The sequence below is a fragment of the Acipenser ruthenus genome, chromosome 16, assembly GCF_902713425.1.
Source record: "Acipenser ruthenus chromosome 16, fAciRut3.2 maternal haplotype, whole genome shotgun sequence".
In the NCBI taxonomy this organism is placed as follows: domain Eukaryota; kingdom Metazoa; phylum Chordata; class Actinopteri; order Acipenseriformes; family Acipenseridae; genus Acipenser; species Acipenser ruthenus.
This window is the reverse complement of record NC_081204.1, coordinates 28740346-28762477: the sequence shown is the minus strand read 5'-3', so window position 1 is coordinate 28762477 and position 22132 is coordinate 28740346. Positions and strand designations below refer to the sequence as shown.

Here is a 22132-nt window from a genome sequence, read left to right as displayed (position 1 = left end):
AAAAAAAGTAAAGGTACTAATTACTACATTCAAAGTCTACTAAATCTAACGTGACTTGCCGATGTCCTATGTGCTGGTATTATTATTATTATTATTATTATTATTATTATTATTATTATTATTATTATTATCGCTTTGGATACAGTACTGTATTTATGTCTCATGTCGACTAAAAACAGACAGCCGCCCGCAAACCATGTGTTCATGTATATGTGTTACCAAGGCGACGGGAGAAGCTACTGCGCGGTTGGTTGGCTGTCAATGACGTTGCAGGTGTGTAAATCCAAACTAGGGATTTTGTAAAGCAGAAATTGACACTCCAGTGAAGGAACGGACTGAGCTTGATGTAAATTGACGGGTGCAACAGGAAAGACTGGGAGATAAGAGTTACAATTGCACCGACAATGCTGCATCGAGATTAGTTTTGGGGGAAAAAAAAATCAACGTTCTGGAAAGTCTTCTACTAGTGCTGTGTCAGAGAGTAATACAATATTACGAAAACAGTTTTCAAAACTTTGACTACAATTTGCATTAGTTGATGCTAATCCAATACTCGGGGGACGGCTACAGATACTGCATTTCCCATAACAGAAGTACCGTAGTGAGAAGTGCGCTGCTGTTAAGACAAAGACGGGTTCTTGCGGACTGTTGTCTGTTAATTAAATGGAATCTGGAGAATGTAAAAATAATGAGGACAATACTTGTAAAGTGAGTACCCCTTCTTTCTTTCTCTTTCTCTCTTTCTTTTTAACCCCAACAACAATAAAACACAGAAGTATGCATCTGCATCATATATGATATAATAGTTATGCAGTGTGCTGTGTTAAAGCGTTTTAATTATACAACAGTAGCTACTTCCTCGTAATTCAATTCCGCACTGTACTTCCTTGTTCAGTGATCCCTGTAGATATGAAGCCACGTTATGTGGTATCGTTTCTATTTCTTATTTATTATTATTCATGCACAAAACCAGGGTATATAGTGACCGTTATTTGTATTTCTGCCAGTAGAACTTTTTCAGCTTAATAATTGCTATGTGCCTTTTAAAAGTTGCGAGCCAATGAAAAAAGTGCATGGAAAATTACAAAAGGGGAAACTGTGGCTTGGGTCCTCGAGTGGGAAACAGAATGTCCATCATAAAAAGTGCAGCAGTGGTGTATTTATTGATGAGCCGAGATGACATAGACAAAAAGTTAATCGAAACCAAGTTGCTTCAAAAGCAGCTTTGCCAGGCCTGTAAAGATGCCTATTAAGTTGTAATGAAGAGCAGGTGTGAATAAGAATGTTGTTTGTGTGTATATAAAAGTTTTTTACTTGATTATGTGTGACAAAGCAAAGGGGGACTGGGGGATTCAAACTGGTCAGGCCAGTTTCAAAAAGACATAGTGTGTTTTCTGTCTGGCTCAATACTGGTGCACAAAAATAATTTCTCAGAGGTCTTCCTAAAAAAAATGGATCCATGCAGTATATAGTTTTTTTTCTGATATTGTTTCAGTCTTCCACAAGCGAGTTGTTCATACCTGAACAATTGTTCATACTTATCCAGTACACTTCCAGTACTGTATAGCTGAACACACAACACACTCAGAGCAATGTTGTATCTAATGCTGACCTCAAATCATCGTTGTGCATTCCACAAAAAGATCAGGAACACTTATGAAAGACGTGCACACAGCTCATATCTAGTGTTGAGTCAGTAGCAGGCTTTAGCACTAAAAGCTGGCCACTTTAAAAAGATAAGCTGTTTATACTTGCACTTCCCCCTGTCCTAAGAGGGCAGTCAGTGCAGTTACTGTGGGTTGGCTTCGTTAGTAAATAAAAATCAAATAAAGAAGATGTTCAAGGGAGTTTGTTTGCAGGCTTCATACGCCCCTCAGTGTAGGTATTTGTGGTTTTTCCAAAGTGAACCCAGAACCTCTGGGTCCTGTTCGAACATGGCTGGAATATTTTGGTGTGTATTTTTGACGAGTGCACGAGGTCCTGTTATAAATCACTTAGCTTTTAAAGGAATGTATTCAGGTTGTTCATTGAAACAGAAAACCTCCTAATTAGGGCAGTTTCCTGAGGGTTACTGTGATAACATTCCGTTTACTCCTCATTTCTAATCTGTTGTAAACAATGTCTGACGGATTGGGTGGAGGTGGACAAACCTGACAAAGCAAGGTGAATGAAAATCATCTGTGTTACTCCCTGCCTTATCGGCACACTTTTCCAGCAAGGACCTAGTTTGTTGGGGAATGCAAATCAGAAAGACTTACAGCACAAGATCGATACAGGTCTCTCGGATTGCCTACCAGCAAGTTAGACACCTGCTCCCTTCTGTATGAGTTTATTGGAGAATTGTGTTGCATTATGTATTTTCTGTTTGACCTTGTAGATGTTTTTTCTAATACAGCCTACCTAATTCCAGGACTACAAAACCACCCAGCCGTGTCCCAGCCTGGCCGCCCCTGGTGACTGAGCCTCTGTTTTTCTCCCCCCCCCCCCCCCCCCGCAGAGCCGTTCCTTCTACCCCGATGCCTTGGAAACAGCCGGCCGCGCTGAGGGCCTGCCCTTCCAAACCTCCGTCCACTCAGACATGCGCATCCTGGAGGAGGAAGAGGAGGAGGAGGAGATGAAGAGGGGGAAGTATCACCAGAGTCTGCAGCTGCTGAAGCCCTTCAGAACCACACACAAGTAAGCCTTGGAAACAATCATCCAACCATTAGCTCCTCATGTAGTTTGCATTGATACAGGCCTAAAACCAAACTGATACAGGCCGAACTAGGGAATGCAGTTTGAAGTCTGGTCCTTTTACATGACTAGACTTAAAGCAGTAAAGCTGTATTGTTGTTGAAGCAGGAATCGAAAATACCCTCAAAACAGGTACTGTTACAGCAACACCCCAAAGACTCCTAGATTCTATACACAATGTTCTTTTCTTTATCATAAAGTGGTCCTTGGAAAATATCTTTGTAATAAATAAGGAAGAGGGAACACATTACAGTGAAACTAAATCCCAGACATAATGAAACAGCATTTCTATTTGTCAGGTTTTATAGCACTCAACATAAAACAGCCCTATATCTTATCATAATAAGCCCTTGATAGAGTCAGGGTCGACAACAAAGCAAATAGTTTGTTCCTGATGGTGTTTTTTAACTGTTTAACTGTACTGATAAAAGGAATTTACATCATTTTCCAGGTTCAGTCTCAATCTTTACAGGAATTGACGATGCCAGTAATTCACTTTGCATGCTTATCAATTATTCAGCTCTCCTCATCAGTGGAGGAAATAAAACTCCTAGAGCTACATTCTCAATTGCTTTGTTAAAAAAAAAAAAAAAAAACTGAAAAAAAAACTACCCATTGTTTTTTTTTTTAGTTTTAGAATTATAATTTGTGGGGTTTTTTTTTTCTTTCAATAAAATCATGCCAAATAACAGCTTGTAGTAAAACTGCAGGTATCTTATGGTATTCAAGGATACTGGTGTAGCTCTTGCTACTACTGCAAAATAGTCTGTTTACATTCAGTTCCAAAGGGCAATCTTATAAATATTTCAATTTAAATGCATTTTCAATCAAGGCTGGTCTTCGCTAAGTGCTGTGTGTTTGGCATGCAGTGTATGAGATACCTTAGCAAGCTTGCCTTGAAGAGCTTCTTCTTTAGACAAACTGGCTGAGAATTGCTCTAATGTGTAACTTTTCTGCAAAAAAAGGATTGTGGATCCATTTTGTTAGGATAGGTCAGCTTAATTTGGGGGAAATGTATATTCATTGTAAGACTATAAATGCATATTTGTCACTAAAATTTTGTCTTTTTGAGTGTATTTAAAAAAACAAACTTTTAACAATTAATAATCACTTTCATTTGCAACAGTTTAGTTAGTATAGCGTTCACCAACCCTCTTTCATGGTCTCACATGTCAGGTTACTCTTAATACAATTCCAATCCATTGAATATAATAATCTTGTGCACATGTTAGTGGGATTATAATGCACCTCAGTTGTGCCTATTACAGTTTGGAGACCCTCTGCCCTGCAGGATTGGACAGCTGCTCCAGAGAGCAGGTAGATTACACATCCTGTTCTGAACTTACGGTCTCCTCCTCAGGGATCAGCACCCAATAGACAACGCAGGACTCTTCTCCTTCATGACTCTCAACTGGCTGTCTCCTCTAGGCTGGAAAGCCTACAAGAAATCCTCCCTGGAGATGAGTGATATCTGGGGGATCTCGTGCCACGAGGCTTCGGAGGCAAACTGCAGGCGGTAAGACGCAGGCTTCTCAGTGTGCCGGGTGTTGTAAACAATGGCTGTGCTGAGAACTGTAGGGGGGGTCTGTTGGCTACTTGTGAATCGTGTGATGATGAAGGTGATCCCAACCGGAACAACAACAGGGAGCTTCAAAGAGAAGTTAAAGTGATTAACAGCACCACTCCTTTTTTTACAAATTCTGTTTTAAAAAATTGAATATATATATATATATATATATATATATATATATATATATATAGTGATGGGGTAAATGGCAGATTTAGGACCCTGCATTTAAGTGTTTTTTCAGTTGTGCTAATTGGGATAATCAGAACCTGTTAAGAGTGTGTTTGTGTTTTGAGTTTATTTTGTTTTGTTTTGTTTTGTTTTGTTTAATAAATGCACACCACAGTGTTTTCATTACATATTTATATATATATATATATATATATATATATATATATATATATATATATACAGACGTGCTCAAATTTGTTGGTACCCCTCCACAAAAAACAAAGAATGCACAATTTTCTCTGAAATAACTTGAAACTGACAAAAGTAATTGGCATCCACCATTGTTTATTCCATATTTAATAGAAATCAGACTTTGCTTTTGATTTTTTATTCAACATAATATTGTAAATAATAAAACAAATGAAAATGGCATGGACAAAAATGATGGGACCGCTAACCTAATATTTTGTTGCACAACCTTTAGAGGCAATCACTGCAATCAAACGTTTTCTGTAGCTCTCAATGAGACTTCTGCACCTGTTAACAGGTAGTTTGGCCCACTCTTCCTGAGCAAACTGCTCCAGCTGTCTCAGGTTTGATGGGTGCCTTCTCCAGACTGCAAGTTTCAGCTCTTTCCATAGATGTTCGATAGGATTCAGATCAGGACTCATAGAAGGCCACTTCAGAATAGTCCAATGTTTTGTTCTTATCCATTCTTGGGTGCTTTTAGCTGTGTGTTTTGGGTCATTATCCTGTTGGAGGACCCATGACCTGCGACTGAGACAGAGCTTTTTGACACTGGGCAGTACGTTTCGCTCCAGAATGCCTTGATAGTCTTGAGGTTTCATTGTGCCCTGCACAGATTCAAGGCACCCTGTGCCAGGCGCAGCAAAGCAGCCCCAAAACATAACCGAGCCTCCTCCATGTTTCACTGTAGGTATGGTGTTCTTTTCTTTGAAAGCTTCATTTTTTCGTCTGTGAACATAGAGCTGATGTGACTTGCCAAAAAGCTCCAGTTTTGACTCATCTGTCCAAAGGACTGTGGCTTGTCAATATGCATTTTAGCAAATTCCAGTCTGGCTTTTTTATGTTTTTCTTTCAAAAGTGGAGTCCTCCTGGGTCTTCTTCCATGGAGCCCACTTTCGCTCAAAAAGCGACAGATGGTGCGATCAGAAACTGACGTACCTTCACCTTGGAGTTCAGCTTGTATCTCTTTGGCAGTTATCCTTGGTTCTTTTTCTACCGTTCGCACTATCCTTCTGTTCAATCTGGGGTCGATTTTCCTATTGCGGCCGCGCCCAGGGAGGTTGGCTACAGTTCCATGGACCTTAAACTTCTTAATAATATTTGCAACTGTTGTCACAGGAACATCAAGCTGCTTGGAGATGGTCGTGTAGCCTTTACCTTTACCATGCTTGTCTATTATTTTCTTTCTGATCTCCTCAGACAACTCTCTCCTTTGCTTTCTCTGGTCCATGTTCAGTGTGGTGCACACAATGATACCAAACAGCACAGTGACTACTTTTCTCCATTTAAATAGGCTGAATGACTGATTACAAGATTGGAGACATGTGTGATACTAATTAAAGAAACTAATTAGTTTGAAATATCACTATAATCCAATTATTTATTATCTTTTCTAAGGGGTACCAACAAATGTGTCCAGGCCATTTTAGAATATCTTTGTAGAATAAGCAATAATTCATCTCTTTTCACAGCTTCTTTGCTTTATTCTATGACATACCAAAGGCATGCAAGTATACATGATAAAATAGCTTTTAATTTCATCACTTTTCAGGAGGAATGAAGCATTATTTCAGTGAGCTGTAAGGGTACCAACAAATTTGAGCACGTCTGTATATGTGTGTGTGTATATATATATATATATATATATATATATATATATATATATATATATATATATATATATATATATATATATATATATATATATATATATATATATACATATACATACATACATATAAATTGATAATCTGCTTTATTGTTGTAACTGAAGTCCATTGTGTTCATGAGTTAATTCTCTTTCAGACTCCCTTTTTAATTCTGTCAGGATACTGTTATTTATAGAGTAGATTAGTTATAATGTCCTGTTCCTGCAGACAGCTTATGTCATTAACATTGTACCACAGTTACTAATGATTTTTATACTGTGGTCACAGCTTTTAAATAGCTGCTGTTTAGCCTCTGTAGCAGAATTCTGGGTTTCTATTATAAAATGTATGCAACCTTTGTTACTCAGAGAGGCACTACAGACTATAGGCCTGTAGTCATGATTACCAATAAATGCTGCTCTTCAGCTCTGTGACACTGAGTGTGAGGACACAGCCTCTTTTCAAAGGGCATGCATGTTGGAAGTTTAAATTTGCAGCACTGGAGACTGAACTCAATCATCACAGATCTCTATATTGGTCATGCTGATGTTGGTTTGAGTGCTGCAGTGTGAATTATTAAGCAAGAGCTGGGGGGAAAAAAAGCAATTAAGAAGTAACTGCAGACAGTAATATTTAAAAATGATAAGTAAAATGTTATATTAGATATTCTGTAAAGCATAGCAGTATTCCTGAGCTTTACATCAATACACAATCCCATATACTGTGTTTTTCCTTGATCCATTTATTCTATGCTAATGCATGAAGGGACACTTGAATTAATTATTTATGGTTTATTATACCATAAATGTGATATAAAGTGCAATAATTAACAACATGAAAAACTAATTATACTTCCAGCAGCTAGCTGGTCAATTATATTTGACTTTCCCAGGGTGTTTTGTTGACTTTACTTGGATCTTACGTTGGTTTGCCTAAGCCTGATAAAGCATATCAAAAATTACTGGTTATTTAAGTGTTCTTTTGTTTATGATGAAAAGAAAACTCACATATCATGACGGAGCTAGGACATTTTTCAGACACAAACACACTGGCCTGCCTTTAACATGCATGGGCTTGCACTGGCTTACAGAGAACCTATTTTTAAAGAATTTAGAAACAGCTGTGCTCAACCTGTATTTGTTGGTATATTTAAACATTCCCATGTATGGTACAGCTGCCACTTAATCCCTGCCTGATAGGGCCTAGAAGATTGCAGAGTTCCATCTAGATAGTTGCAACTCTGACTACTACATCATAGAGGAAATTCTTGTTGTTTTGTTGATGAGATTTTTTAGCTGTCTGATTTGCAACGTATTGTTTACAGCAGGCATTGTAGCCTAATTCTTGGTTCAGGGTTGGAAATAAGACTCCTATTGCATAGCACTTTCATCCATCTCAGGTTTTACTATGAGCTTGATTTAGCCACAGTGTATAGGTAACAAGCTCATGTGTGTCGTATTAAACCTGTAGTAAAACCACAAATGAATCAAACTGCTATGCAATGGGGGTCTTATTTCCACTCATGTCAGTTCCAAGTGAGTGATTGTCTCATGGAACCCTTCTAGTTCTATTTAGAACCATTTAATTATATATTAAACCCATTACGTGTAATTCAGCATATGAAACGAGTGGTTCTATAGAGCCCAAACTAAATTAAGGCTCCAAAGCAACCTTCTGCTTATAACTTTATCATGGTAAACAACAAGACACGCCTTTTGAAATAGCATTAAGAAACAGAAGAGCTGCAGCAGCTTTGCAGTTGCTTGTTTTGAATGATTTTGACTGGAATAAACCTATTTGTTTGTTGGATGTGTTTGCAGCTTGGCCTGGGGCAAGAGGCACAGCTGCAATCAGCTTCACACACACGGTTATTCATAGTACCAGCAGGGTCAGATTGGAGGGAAGGAGTGTGACTAGAGGCTCTATATAATGCATGGCATAGAGTGTTGCAATAGGGAAATGAGAGAGAGTAAACAGGGCAAGGGCTGTAAGGATATAAAGGGCAGGAGGAGGGGAGACATAAGAGGGACTGACGTTGTACAGTGCGTCCGAAATTCCACTCTGTGCTTGAGTGCTTATAAATAGGAGGACTTCTTAGGTCAGTTGCATAATAAGAGCTTCCTAATCGCAATCCTATCCATCTAAGGATAAACTGTGTAAGAGCTGGGTTGACTGCAGTTTATCTATGCTTCATATAAACTGTGTAAGAGCTGGGTTGGCTGCAGTTTATCTATGCTTCATATTAGCTTAGTAATAAATACACATCTAGGTGAAATGTGAGAGCACTTTAATGGTAATTGTACACTTTTAAAACTTTTCTGAGTTAAGGATCCGTGGCTCAAACTGCCTTCTAATGCTCAGCTTGATCATAATGACTGCTGCCAAGGTATTAGATTCCCTGCCTGTAAACCCATATACTCCAAGTAATGATTTATGACCGTCTAAATGATGTTCAATGACAATGCACTGGAGCAACAATAGCAATTGTACGATTCTGCACAAAGGTGCAGTGGTATCACAAGACCACCTGCAGGGCTGGGAGACATCTGCAGAATCGTGGCACTGTGGGAACATTTTCACTTTTTGGCATAGGCTGCTAGTGGTGTCACAAAGGTATGAATTACACACATTAACCTTCAACAGAACACCTCGTGGAAAATTATAATTACAGCAAATAATGCCGGAAGGTCAAGTAATACATTGCAGAGCTATAGATTTGTCAATCCCATTATGTTGACCTTGCTGGTGATTTCATGGTAATACACTGACTGGTGTATCCCAATCGTATTTTTCAATTGTTCTGTGGTGTGTTGTTGCATGTATTGTTAATATTTTCGTTATTTTTTAAAGAACATTAACAGTCACATTCTTCTACAATTATAGTGCAAATACAAGAAACAATGAATGATAGTAATCTACACACTCTGTAAATAAGGACATCTGATATTAGCAGGTTTTTACATGGGTTCTATTCAATCTGCTTGCACTTGAGGCCAGGTGCTGCTGACAAAAACTGATCCCCTTTCCCTGGAAACACGACTCATTTGCCAGAGGAGTATAAATAACACCCTGGTAAGCTGCAAGTCACTGCGACACCTGTTGGCTACAATGACCTGCCAGCAGCAACTTGAAAGGTTGACATGAACATATCTTGCCAGGGGGGTGGCTAACAACACAAAACAATTTAGCAGTGGGATATGAGACCGTGGGTTGCATTTATACGGCGTTTGCATGTTGTATTATAGGGTTATATAATACAACATGTTGTATTATAGAGGCCCAATCTGAAAGACATGGTCTGTGAATGCACTATGAATTCTGAAATAACCCATATACAGTTGGTTGTTGCCCTGTAAGTCTATTTTATATGGATTTGTGGTATATATACAAAAGAAACTGCTAGGGTTGTTTCTAATCATAACAAACTTCCATTGAAATGAAGGAAAAGGGTGCTGAAGGGAATCCCTTTGGGGATTAAGGGCAGCGTCTGATTGAATTGACTTTGCATTTGAAGGGAATTCTGAATAGGTATGATTTTTCAAGCAGGTTGTTGTCAACCATAACGATACAGAGCAGAAGATACAGAAAACACTCAGTACAGTTCGACTGATGTCATGAATGGGATTTGGCCATGTTAGGAGGGGCTTTTTGTAAATAATTCTGCTCATTTTTAGTCGCAAAAAAACAACCCCATAACTGTATAATTGTAATTATAAGAGCGTCTGCTAAGAAATAAATAATAATAATAATAATAAACACAGCAATAACAATAGGCTTCTCCAGCCTTTGGCTTGGAAGCCTAATTATTCTGTCTCAGTCAGATGAAGCACAGAGATCCAAGCACTGTCTCGTCTCCCTGTGAGGCACGCCCAGGCTTGTCAGACTTCTTGGTTCAGATATATACAAGCTATTGTGTTTGTGTGTATATGTTTAAGGAGGTGTACTTTGCAGCTGCTTGGTGCTGTACCTGCCCTGTGGATAAACAAGAAGACTTCAGTCATAAGAACTCCATGCAATACAGATTATTAAACGCAATGGGGTTGTTTCATAAGTATCACTTGAGCCCATAAACTCCTGCATAAAATCAACAAGGAATTTAAAAAGAAAGCAATCTAAAGTCGTCTGTTTGCAGTGCAGGTTTGAGAAGCTATGGCACACAGAACTGAAGATGAAAGGGAAAGACAAAGCCTCGCTCTCCCATGTCATATGGAGTTTCTGCCAGACCCGCATTCTGGTAGCCATCATCGCCCTGATGGTAACCATGGTTACTGGATTCATCGGCCCTGTAAGTCAATCATCATTCTCCTGCCTCTGCTCGTTCTTCTCTATTAGGATGCCACTGTTTCATGTGAAAATAAGAGACATTTAGTATGATCAACGTTCTTTGCATATGAGATGGAGAAACTGCAGCAACAGACACTTATACACAGTGACAGTACCTTCAAACACGGGCACAAAATAGATAAACTCTTCCAAGAAAAGCTTTTTTGCTTTCCAGTATAATACTCAAAGTATTTATTATTGTTATTAATGTAAAGCTACAAGGATTTAAGAGAGCACCAGTATGTCACAGCTGTAAGGCTACAATAGTGCTCTCCTTTCAGACAGCAGCCTATTGTTATTAAGGATAATTGAAAGTCTTTATAGAGTCTTTTTAAAAGCTTTTCAGAGGTCATGATTGAGTGAGTGCCACAGCTGCTGTTGCCAGGGCTGTGCTCCCAGGTTGTGATGCTCTCTGAGCAGTAACAGGAAGCAGTTCAGCCTCACTGTAAAACAAAAAACAAGAAGAGAAACTAAAAGGAAAGGACAAAGCAAAAGAAAAACCATTTAAAACCAAAAAATGCCAAATTTATATACCTCTTAGGGTGTATTGCGTGGCAGCGATATAACTTTTTAAAAAAATTTTTTATCTGGCACAAAAATACAGTACTGTAGTTGCGGGGAACTTTTACCTTGAAATGTCTTCACAACTGCGTTGTTTAGGGGTCAATACTGGTAGAAAAACTGTTTTATTTGTGCCTTCCTCTGATGTAAGGTCCGGTGGGTATTTGTGCTCAAGTATAATACACATAAAAGCTCTCTCTCTCTCTCTTTCTCTCTCTCACTCTCTCTCTCTCTCACACACTCTCTCTCTCTCTCGCTCGCTCTCTCTCACTTTCTCTCTCTCTCTCTCTCTCTCTCTCTCTCTCTCTCTCTCTCTTTTCCTCCTTCACTTTCTCCCCATGACCTCCTTTTCTTTTCTTTCCCCTCTCCCTGGCAGGCTGTAATAATCCGCAGCCTGCTTGAGTACTCTCAGAGCTCACAGACTCGTCTGCCCTACGGTCTCACCCTGGTAGGCGGGATCTTCATTGCTGAACTGACACGCTCCTGGTCCTTCGCCCTCATGTGGGCGCTCAACTATCGGACAGGGGCGCGGCTGCGCGGGGCGGCTCTCACCTTCGCCTTCGACAAGATCCTCAAACTGCGCAGCACCAAGGACGTCAGCATCGGAGAGGTCGGCCCCTATCCAACTGACATTTCAACATGTCCTAAATGACTATTACAAAGATCTTTTCTCTACTACCCTAAAATGCAGTCTTGGTTTCAATATGCAGTAATACATTGTTCTGGTAACTGCTATTTAATTGCTGTCACAAAATTTAAAAGCTACAATGCTATTATCTAATCTCACGCCATAGTTTGACGCTTTTTCACGCCATTTAAACAAGGTGTTTTTTTATTATTATTTTCCCCTTTCATCCCCTTTCATTCGGATTAAATCCATTCGGCACCAGGAAGTTGCAAAACAATTGCAACTTCCTGGTGCCAAATCTCTTGCTTTACTTACACTTCCATTACATGCTCTGGTTGCAACCAGGGGATTATAGTGTAATTGACCAACAGCACAGGACGTGATTAGCAGGAAATAGAACCGTTTTTAATCTATAGGGTGGTATTGAAACATAGTCAAATGCAGGATGAAAGTACTGTATAAAAACCAAGCAAAGAACGAAAAGATATTCAACATGAAAAGGGCAGGGTCAGGGTGGGGTGCAAGCATTCCTCAGTGTTATGTTTAAGTCCTTCAAGCACCACAGCCTGTTTTAGCTTCGTCAGTGAATACAGCATTGACTGGCTTGTTTAAGTAAATGAGGTACTGATCCCAGCTGTTTAACTGCAGGGTGTCACATGATAAAAGAGAATCGTTTTGCAGGTGTTTAACCCTGTTTGTTGTGTGCAGCTGGTGAACATGTGCTCAGGTGACGGTCAGAGGCTCTTTGAGGTTGCCACGGTGGGCTGCCTGTTGGCCGGAGGGCCTCTCGTGGCTGTGCTGGGGCTGATCTACACCGCAGTCTTCCTGGGACCCACTGCCCTGCTGGGCTCGGCCATTTTCATCCTCTTCTACCCCTCCCTGGTAGGACTCTTTCTAACAGTTATGGGTGCAGAAGGTATTGCATGTTCTTGGTTGCCGATGCAGTATATACAGTAAAAATAATTCCTGTGGATAAGCACAGATCATTTTCCTAATTTTATTTATTTATTTTTGCCGGGAAAATTGAGTTACATACCATAAAGCACATACAACAGTAAGTCGGAATATGTTGTCTGCTTGACTTGAGTTTCTTGTTGTTCTAAAGTTATGGATTAATTTGTTGAGCATGCGATTGTTGCAAACGATCTCTTGAGCCCATGACGTTGTTTATTTGATTTTGCCCTTTACTTCCCTCCCTCAGACGTTTGTGTCGCAGCTGACTGCCCATTTCCGTAAGAAGTGTGTGAGCGTGACTGACAGGCGGGTGAGGATCATGAACGAAATTCTCAATTGTATCAAATTCATCAAGATGTATTCCTGGGAGACTCCCTTCACTCAGCGCGTACAGAGTGCGTATTTCTTCATGCCCTGTTCTATTTCAATTACACTTGAAATATGCATGCATTTATATATGTATCTACAAATATGACTTAAGCAATAACACACGACGAGGCGAATCCAAGTGCCTTCAGCCACCCAGGAAGTGCGGTAATTTTTTTTATCTGTTGCACACCCTGTCCTGTGTTATTGCTTACTTATAAAATGTCATGGGAAGACTAAGCGCCCTGATAGTTCTTAACCAATTGTAGTGGTGGCGAAATTCACTTTTAAAAGCTGTTGACCCAGAAGCGCTTTGATCTTTATACAGTTAATTTAAGTTTTAAGAATGTGATGAGGTAAAAAAAAAAAAAAAAAATTCTGGCCCATGCGTTAATGCACAAATTCTTCGCTAGGTTGCCCATGACGTTTTATAATGATTAATGATATGCCTTTACAGCCTCCAGGTGTAGGGACAGTGTAACTGTGCTGCAAATCAATACCGGTTCAGTGGGTGTCCTCTAAAATAGATGTGTGATGTAACAGATGGATCTTCACCTCGGCACAAGCCAGGCGAGGGGCAGCGCTGCCTGCTGTATCTGTACACTAGTCCCATCATGCTCATTCCTCATGTCAACCATGGCTGAGGAATGGGAGGCAGTTTGACTCAATGATAAGCACTTCACTGGTTTTCTACACATCCCCGGACAGCTTTGTAAATGAGATGAAGAAACATCTCAACAGCCTTTCATCCCTGTTAACAAAGAAACCAACGCCAGACCGTCAGGTTTCAGTGTTCACATTGGTTTTGTGTTTGTTTCTGTAAGTAGGTGGAGGCAGAACATTAGCCGATTGATTGATTGATTGATTGATTGATTGATTTTTGATTTTCACTCATATATATTAGTGAGCAACAGAGCACAGAGAGTCATTAATCTTGAATTACACATGATTAAAAATGTTGATTCATATGTGGAGGAGCAGGAACATATTCAATAATCACAGTAGCACAGCTGTCTGTTACTTACAGTACAAATCTATTAGCAGATTGCTCATATATTAAGATGGCAGTGGGAGAAATGAAATAAAAGGACTATCCGAATGCTATTATACATACATGAGCTGTAAAAGAAAGTGATCTCTTGAGAGCTGAATTATATATCCACTGTCTTGTTTCTCTCAACACAACTGTATAGTTTCAGTCTCATACACCAGAAAATAGGAGGCACTTTTTAACACAGAGAATTGTGAGGGTCTGGAACCAACTCCCCTGCAATGTTGTTGAAGCTGACACCCTGGGGTCCTTCAAGAAGCTGCTTGATGACATTCTGGGATCAATAAGCTAGTAACAACCAAACGAGCAAGATGGGCCGAATGGTCTCCTCTCGTTTGTAAACTTTCTTATGTTCTTATGTTCTTATGTTTTGTACATGTGTACTGCTGCACCAGTTCTGTGGACATGCTTCCAGTAATCATCGTCCTGCTCTCCTCCTGTCTCTCACAGAAATCCGTGCAGAGGAACGTGGGATACTGGAAAAGGCTGGCTATGTTCAGAGCATCACAGTGGGTGTGGCTCCCATCGTTGTGGTGATTGCCAGTGTCTGCACCTTTACCCTGCATATGGCTTTGGGCTTTGACCTGAATGCAGCACAGGTACAGTTAGAGGAGCACACATCTCATGTGTGAAAGTGTACTGATTAAAGCATAAGAACCCCAGCTTTATAATAGGAAACAGTCTATAAAATATTAAACAAAAAAGTATTTTATACCTTTACACCTCATTACACCTCTCAGCGTAATCAGCTAATGGTTGCACTACATCATTGTGCACCAAAGTCATTGTTTTATTAGGTTTGTTTCCCAGATAGCTTCCCTAAGCCTCAGTCAAGCCTTGAACCAGTCCAGCACCCTGCTTTATTTTACCTATAAAGTCTTGTCTAAATGAAAGGCCATGTTTTAATTTCCTTGCATAGTTTACAGAAGTTTGAATTGGGGTTTTGATATGACATTCCTGTTTTCTTTTCTCAGGCCTTTACCGTTGTCACTGTCTTCAATTCCATGACTTTTGCCCTCAAGGTCACGCCCCTGGCTGTGCGGGCCTTGTCTGAAGGCTCGGTGGCCATCAGCAGGTTTCAGGTAAGGTAGGAGGGATAAAACTGAGAGCTCCAGGCATATTTGGTCAATACCTGATACTGCAACAGCTTTTGGCCCCTGAGACCTTGAAATGCAGAAATGAAATCTGAACTGAGTTTAAATTAAAACAAGTTTGGAGAGGAATCGCAGACATGCTCAAAGGAAATACCTACAACTAAAATACTGTGTTTGAAATATTTGTGAACAGAAACTGTTCCTGATGGAGGAGCGTGAGGCTGTCCGGATGAAGCCGGAGGATCCCGAGAACGTTGTGGAGTTCTGTGGAGCGACGTTGGCCTGGGAAGGGGAAGGGGGAGGGAGAGGGTACAGACATAGGACCTCCCCAAAGATCAAGAGGAAGGGGGGGATCGAGCAGGTCCTGATTAAAGAAAAGCTGAGCCTGTACATCGAAAAAGAAGGGGGGAAGAAAGACAAGGGAGGACAGAACGCCCTGCCTCTGGTGTCCAACATCGAACAGGACAGTCCACAGAACACAGTGACCGCAGGGCAGTACCACCACCCCCCTCTGCAGAAAACACTACGCAACATCAACCTGCATGTGAAAAAGGTAACTACCTCTTGTGTAATAAAATATAAATCTCAGTTAAAAAAAAATAACAATGTGGGGTGTTTAGTTGCCAACCTGATGATTTATGTCTTGTCAAATCAGTCTTTGTACAGCATCTAATCAATAACTGCAGGTGATATTAATAGGTTCTGAGTGAACAGTGAATGCTTTTCTATTTTCAGGGCAAGCTGGTGGGAATCTGTGGCAGTGTAGGAGCTGGAAAAAGCTCCCTGATCTCAGCTATCCTCGGGCAGGTAAGGCTCAAGTCCACCTTGGACCTTGCACCTTTTGCCTATTTTCTACCTGGTTGAAATAATTAGTGAAATCAGTCTAACCTACCAGTTAATTCTAACATAAGCCCTCAGCAAGATTGTTGGTTTTAAAATTTGGTTAAAAAAAAGAAATAAGCAGTGGGCTCCATTTGCATTTCCAGCAATTATCATACCATAGTTGCCCGCCCCCTACACATACCCACTCATAACCATGTGTCTCTAGATGACCCTGTTGGAAGGTACCACTGCTGTGAGTGGAGAGTTCGCCTATGTGGCTCAGCAGGCTTGGATCCTGAACGACTCACTGAAAGAGAACATCTTGTTTGGGAAGGAGTGTGACGAGGACAAGTAAGAAAAAAAAATAAAAACCTGTCTGTCTGCTGTATGATTTAAAAGAAAATTCCTACCCTTGATTGGCTGCCATGCAACATTCTTCAACCTGTTTCCATGTGTTGTGGGCAAAAGTCCCAGTAAAGATAACCGCAACTACAAAATGCAACAATTATGTCAGAACACGGTTAACGTTTGCCTGCTTTATATAGTTTTACAAGTTTTATGTGAGAATTTTTAGTTTAGGGTTTGAAGTTTATGTGTGAAAAATGAATTTACTGTTTGCACAGGCCTGCTTCTTTCCCTTAATTTGAACTGTATTTATTTATTCTTTCCTTCTTTGTTTTCAACCTAACCCTGCTCTCCTCGGTAGTAGATGCCGCTCTGTGGGTGACTGCCTGACTTGCTTCTCTCTCTCTCTAGGTATAAAGATGTGCTGGAGGCCTGCTGTTTGAACCATGACATTTCTAACCTGCCATATGGAGACATGACTGAGGTAACTTTCCAACAAGCTACCCGGTTGCAATTCTTCCTATTTCAGACACCTATGATTTCATCAGTTTAGTATTTACATTCCTTTTAGGAAAAGACAATTTGTTTTGAAAACCTTGTTAAGCCATTACATTAAGCAATTCCTCCTCTTCTTATTCTTCACCTAATATTAACTTTGACTTTTAGACTGGACTCTGATAGCCACATAACTTCCTATTTCTGTGGTTCACTGTCACAGTGTCACAGATGGTTAGCCACTTCCTGTTCCAGATGCCTCACTGTGCTTTTGTTTTAGATTGGCGAACGAGGGGCGAATCTCAGTGGTGGTCAGCGTCAGAGGGTCAGCCTGGCACGAGCGCTGTACAGCGGCCGCAGTATGCTACTCCTCGACGACCCCCTGAGTGCCGTGGACGCACACGTGGGGGCTCACCTCTTCCACAGAGCCATCCGCGGGGCAATGAAGGGGAAGACAGTGCTGTTTATCACCCACCAGCTCCAGGTAGGGCGACCTGGGGAGAATCGTTCTAGCTGTCTTCTGAATTTGCATGTCTAAAAACATTTCAGTAGCATAAAAATGAACTACTGCACACTGTTCATGTACCAGCATTGAGCATATAGTGGCTGAAAAATATGTGTTGGGAAGGTGGATACTCTTGAATGTTCAGATACAGAGCTGAGATGTTTTTTGTTGATTAAGCTGTTCTTCTCACACAGTATCTGGAGGATTGTGATGAGGTCCTGTTTATGAAAGACGGGTGCATTGCAGAGCAGGGAACACACAAGGAGCTGATTAACAGGAAAAGCGACTACGCCACCCTCTTCAATAGTATGCAGCAAGAAGTAAGACTTGTTTTCTTTTTTTTGTTACAGCAAAGCTATAAAATAACTGACAAACATGCAGGTCATTTGTATTATAAGCATAAAAGCTGCAGCTTATAATATTTCTTACTTTGTCAATGGTTGTTTATTTGTATTAAAATTTGCACGTTTTTTGGTAATCGTAGAACTTTTTGTTGACTGTAAAAATCTGTAGTTGTAGTGAATGCACTACCAAAAGAATAAAAACAATAGTGCAGGCATATTTGTAAAAACTCAATTCTAGCTAAATGCAATTAGAAATGTCTATAGAAGAGTAAGAATGCATGGTGAGTTTGAAGATCAAGGCAGTTATTATTATTATTATTTATTTCTTGGCAGATGCCCTTATCCAGGGCGACTTACAAGTGTTACAAGGATATCACATTATTTTTTACATAAAAGTACCCATTTTTACAGTTGGGTTTTTACTGGAGCAATCTAGGTAAAGTACCTTGCTCAAGGGTACAGCAGCAGTGTCCCCCACCTGGGATTGAACCCACAACCCTCCGGTCAAGAGTCCAGAGCCCTAACCACTACTCCACAGTTATAGTGTTCAGACAGTGTGACAGACAGAAGGACGAATAAGGCAGCGTATTGCGGTCTCCATTTTTCTATGGGACCCTAAAAATAACTGTATATTTTTTTCTGTGCCTTGACTGCGTTTCTAGAATCTGATCCGGAAGAACATGAGAAACAGGCCGTTGAAAGGAGAGGAGACGGCCACGAAGCCACTGTCTGTCAGCAAGTCTGTCAGCATTGTGCACCAGAGCAAAGAGGAAGGTAAGAACCAGCTGTCTGCTTTCAACTGTATCTCAGGAGGAGGAGAGATGGAACTGGATTTATGTCTGAGCCCTTCAATACGCGCCTCTGTCTAATTGACAAGATTCCAGCCTGTTTTATCTCATAACCAAGTTCATAATGATTTAGTGGGCCACCATTGTTCAAGCATTACATTTGAAGAATGTAATGAAGGGGCAGCAGTGTGGAGTAGTGGTTAGGACTCTGGACTCTTCACCAGAGGGTCGTGGGTTCAATCCCCGTGGAGGACACTGCTGCTGTACCCTTGAGCAAGGTACTTTACCCAGATTGCTCCAATAAAAACCCAACTGTATAAATGGGTAATTGTATCTAAAATAATGTGTAAAAAATAATGTAATTGAATGTAAAAAAAAATAATAATAATTTGATATCTTGTAACAATTGTAAGTCGCCCTGGATAAGGGCGTCTGCTAAGAAATAAATAATAATAATAAAAGAAAAATTCTGCCTTACAATAACCTAACAGTAGAACTATCACTATCAGTGCACAGATTTTGATTAAATAAACTTGAATGTCTCTCTCTCTCTCAATCCTGCAGGTCAGCTGATGCAAGCGGAGGAGAAGGGGAGTGGCTCTGTGTCATGGTCGGTGTACAAGGCATACATCCGAGCAGCAGGGGGAGCCCTAGCTTTCATTATCAATATTGTCCTCTTTCTGCTGACCACAGGGAGCATAACCTTCAGTAACTGGTGGCTCAGTTACTGGATTAAGCAGGGCAGTGGGGTGAGGCTCCTTCATATATTAACTTTCCTGCTAAGGCAAAAAAAGGGTTGACCTTGGGCTTGGTTAGTTTCACATGACTACTAAATTAAGCAGGATTCATGCTTATTGTTGATAACAGTTGTAGGGGTGTTGACTAGCTTAGCTAAAATGAACAGTACTATGAATATATCTCAGTAATTAGCAGTCAATGAGTCTTGCATTGTAACTTCTGTTTGTGGCCCTGCAGTATTTCAATTGAAAATTGATACATTGGCTATCACTGTAACTATAGGTGTTTTCATAGTTCCCTCCTCTACATGAAAACGCATTCCACTGCCAGAAAACATTGTGCCAGTCTTGGCAGTCAGCACTGTAGAAACACAAACGAAGCACAAATACTCCACTCAAGTCGTTCTGCATTGGCATTTGAGGTTCCCTTGCACTTGTGGGATGCCTTTCTTATTGGGAAAAAAAAAAAAATTGCCTGCATTTCTATATTTACTGTCTGTGTAAATGTTTTAAAAAAAAGTGTCTGAAATAAACTGCAGGCTATGCTAAGGTATCGTCCGTGTTGCTCTTTTTCCTTAGAACACCACAGTTGTCTTAGACAACGGGACAGTGGTGAGTGACAGCATGAGAGACAATCCACACAGTCACTACTATGCCGGGGTCTATGCTCTGTCTATGGGCACCATTCTCCTGCTGAAGGCTGTCCGAGGGATCGTGTTTGTAAAGGTATCCTTTCCTTCAGAGGCAACACCTGGGCTTACTATAATAGAATATTGATTGATTTCAATTCTATTATAGGGTTGGATCTCATTTACTCTCGGTAGTGTCATAAGTGATAATTATACTGTTCAGTGTAAATGTATCATATAGTAAACCCTTAATCCATGTGTAATAGTCTTGAACGTATACTTATTATAAATAAGTTGTCATACCAGTTTAGACATAACTAACTTACTATCATGTAGCAGGTGACAGTGTTTGTCTGTCTTTAAACTTGTCTGATAGGTATACTTGCCATTTCTTGGTACTTTGCTCTAGGGTGCACTTGTAGAAAGGGATTTCTGCTGTTACACCACATTTTCCCTGCTGATCCTAGACGCCAAAGAGGAATGTGCTGTATTTGGGTGGTGTGCTCCATTCAAACAGCTCCCTCTTTAATGTCAAGCCGATTACTTCTTTCACAATAGGCTGACCCTGCACCCATTTGGCACTTAACATCCCCCAGGTTTTGTAAAGGGGAAACTACTGAGCTAGATTCAACAGCATTACAAAAAAGTAGCCCTCTATTCACGATTCATGATTTTAACACATTGCCTGCAGGCTAAATCCATGTATATACACACCGTTTATTCATTTGCATTTACACCTGGGCGGACTGAAGGACACAGGGGTTAGCTCCCTATGGGTGAACGAGTGGATAAGGAGCTACAGAGACGGGCAGGGTGAGGGGTGACTTTCCAAGTTTCTTGTATGCTGGGGCTGGTATAATCAAGTGATGGAGCTCTTTGTTTCTGTTCCCCACAGTGCACCCTGAGAGCTGCCTCCAAGCTCCACGACCTGCTGTTTGACAAGATCCTTCACAGCCCAGTGAGGTTCTTTGACACCACTCCACTTGGACGCATTCTCAACAGGTTCTCCAAGGACATGGATGAAGGTGAGCCTCCATCACAGAACCCGGCAATCCTTATGTGCTGGAGCTGTACCTCACTGGACTGGAATCTTGACAGATCTCTAAAGCTAGGCAGAGCGCATTTATAGTACTAGCAGCACTTTTGTCTCCAGTTGTACTAACTAACTGAAAATCACTTAAGACAGACGAACACTTACACATTGTCTTGTGCAAAGTAGTTGTCTGCCTTATAATTTAAGCTAATACGTTGTGTCTCTTCTTGTATAAAATTTGTCATGTCATGCTCAGAGGACCACGAAGTGCCTCTTGCTACTCAAACTGTGTAAGCTGTTCCATTTTACAAAAGGTACCAGGTATGTTTGTTTGTTTGTTTTGTTTTGATTGAACATTGGAATTAGGTGTGGTGTTCTATGCACGGGATGACATCTGTACACAGGACGAGATGTACTGGAATTTTGCCAAATGCTTCACTGTGATTGGTTGGTTTATGATATGTGATTTCTAAATGTCTTGTGACTGGGTGTTACGGTTGTGTCTTGTGCTCCCTCCCTCAGTGGATGTCCGGCTGGCCATGCAGGCTGAAATGCTGCTCCAGAACATCACCCTGGTCCTGTTCTGCCTGGGCGTCGTTAGCGCAGTCTTTCCGTGGTTCCTCGTGTCCATGGCGCCTCTTGGTCTCTTCCTTTTCCTGGTTAACAGGACCTCCAGGTAACCTGCTCTTACCTATCTAAAAGTACTGTACTGTAAAAAGCCCCTGGAGATGTCAAAGCACACACATGGTTGCCTTAACAATTACACAGCTAGGGGGCTCCCGAGTGGCGCATCTGGTAAAGGCGCTCCGCACGGACTGCAGGATGCACCCTATAGCCTGACGTCGCTGGTTCAAGTCCAGGCTATTCCATTGCCGATTGTGGACGGGAGCTACCAAACTAAATTAAAAAAAACAAAACAAATGCACAGCTAAATTAGGTGATAAGACACATGATTAGCATTGGTATATTTAGTACAATTTTGCTTAGTGTTGACTTAATTAGCTTTCTAATCTGTCGGCGATGGAGACACCTGAAATGTGTTGTCTATCTCCTTTGGCAGAGATTATATGTGACACTGACACCCTGTTGAA

General features: G+C 40.7%; 1 protein-coding gene across 2 annotated transcripts in view; it reads left to right on the top strand.

Annotated features, from left to right (window-relative positions):
* The first annotated feature begins 318 nt into the window (after positions 1-318).
* The window catches only part of LOC117412677 (ATP-binding cassette sub-family C member 5-like), a 28553-nt gene continuing 6739 nt past the window's right edge, over positions 319-22132 (top strand). Inside the window, exons 1-20 of one of the 2 annotated variants that reach the window (XM_058989315.1) lie at positions 319-708; positions 2498-2676; positions 4094-4249; positions 10504-10651; positions 11627-11860; positions 12587-12760; positions 13080-13227; positions 14700-14848; positions 15224-15331; positions 15537-15896; positions 16079-16150; positions 16392-16516; positions 16922-16994; positions 17286-17489; positions 17705-17830; positions 18517-18628; positions 19207-19391; positions 19959-20105; positions 20904-21033; positions 21564-21717. In XM_058989315.1, coding sequence (XP_058845298.1) covers positions 664-708; positions 2498-2676; positions 4094-4249; positions 10504-10651; positions 11627-11860; positions 12587-12760; positions 13080-13227; positions 14700-14848; positions 15224-15331; positions 15537-15896; positions 16079-16150; positions 16392-16516; positions 16922-16994; positions 17286-17489; positions 17705-17830; positions 18517-18628; positions 19207-19391; positions 19959-20105; positions 20904-21033; positions 21564-21717 — 3029 coding nt within the window. In that variant the 5' untranslated portion in view covers positions 319-663. Of the gene's footprint in view, positions 709-2497; positions 2677-4093; positions 4250-10503; positions 10652-11626; positions 11861-12586; positions 12761-13079; positions 13228-14699; positions 14849-15223; positions 15332-15536; positions 15897-16078; positions 16151-16391; positions 16517-16921; positions 16995-17285; positions 17490-17704; positions 17831-18516; positions 18629-19206; positions 19392-19958; positions 20106-20903; positions 21034-21563; positions 21718-22132 lie in introns of those variants that run through there. The other variant, XM_058989316.1, reaches the window with a different exon arrangement.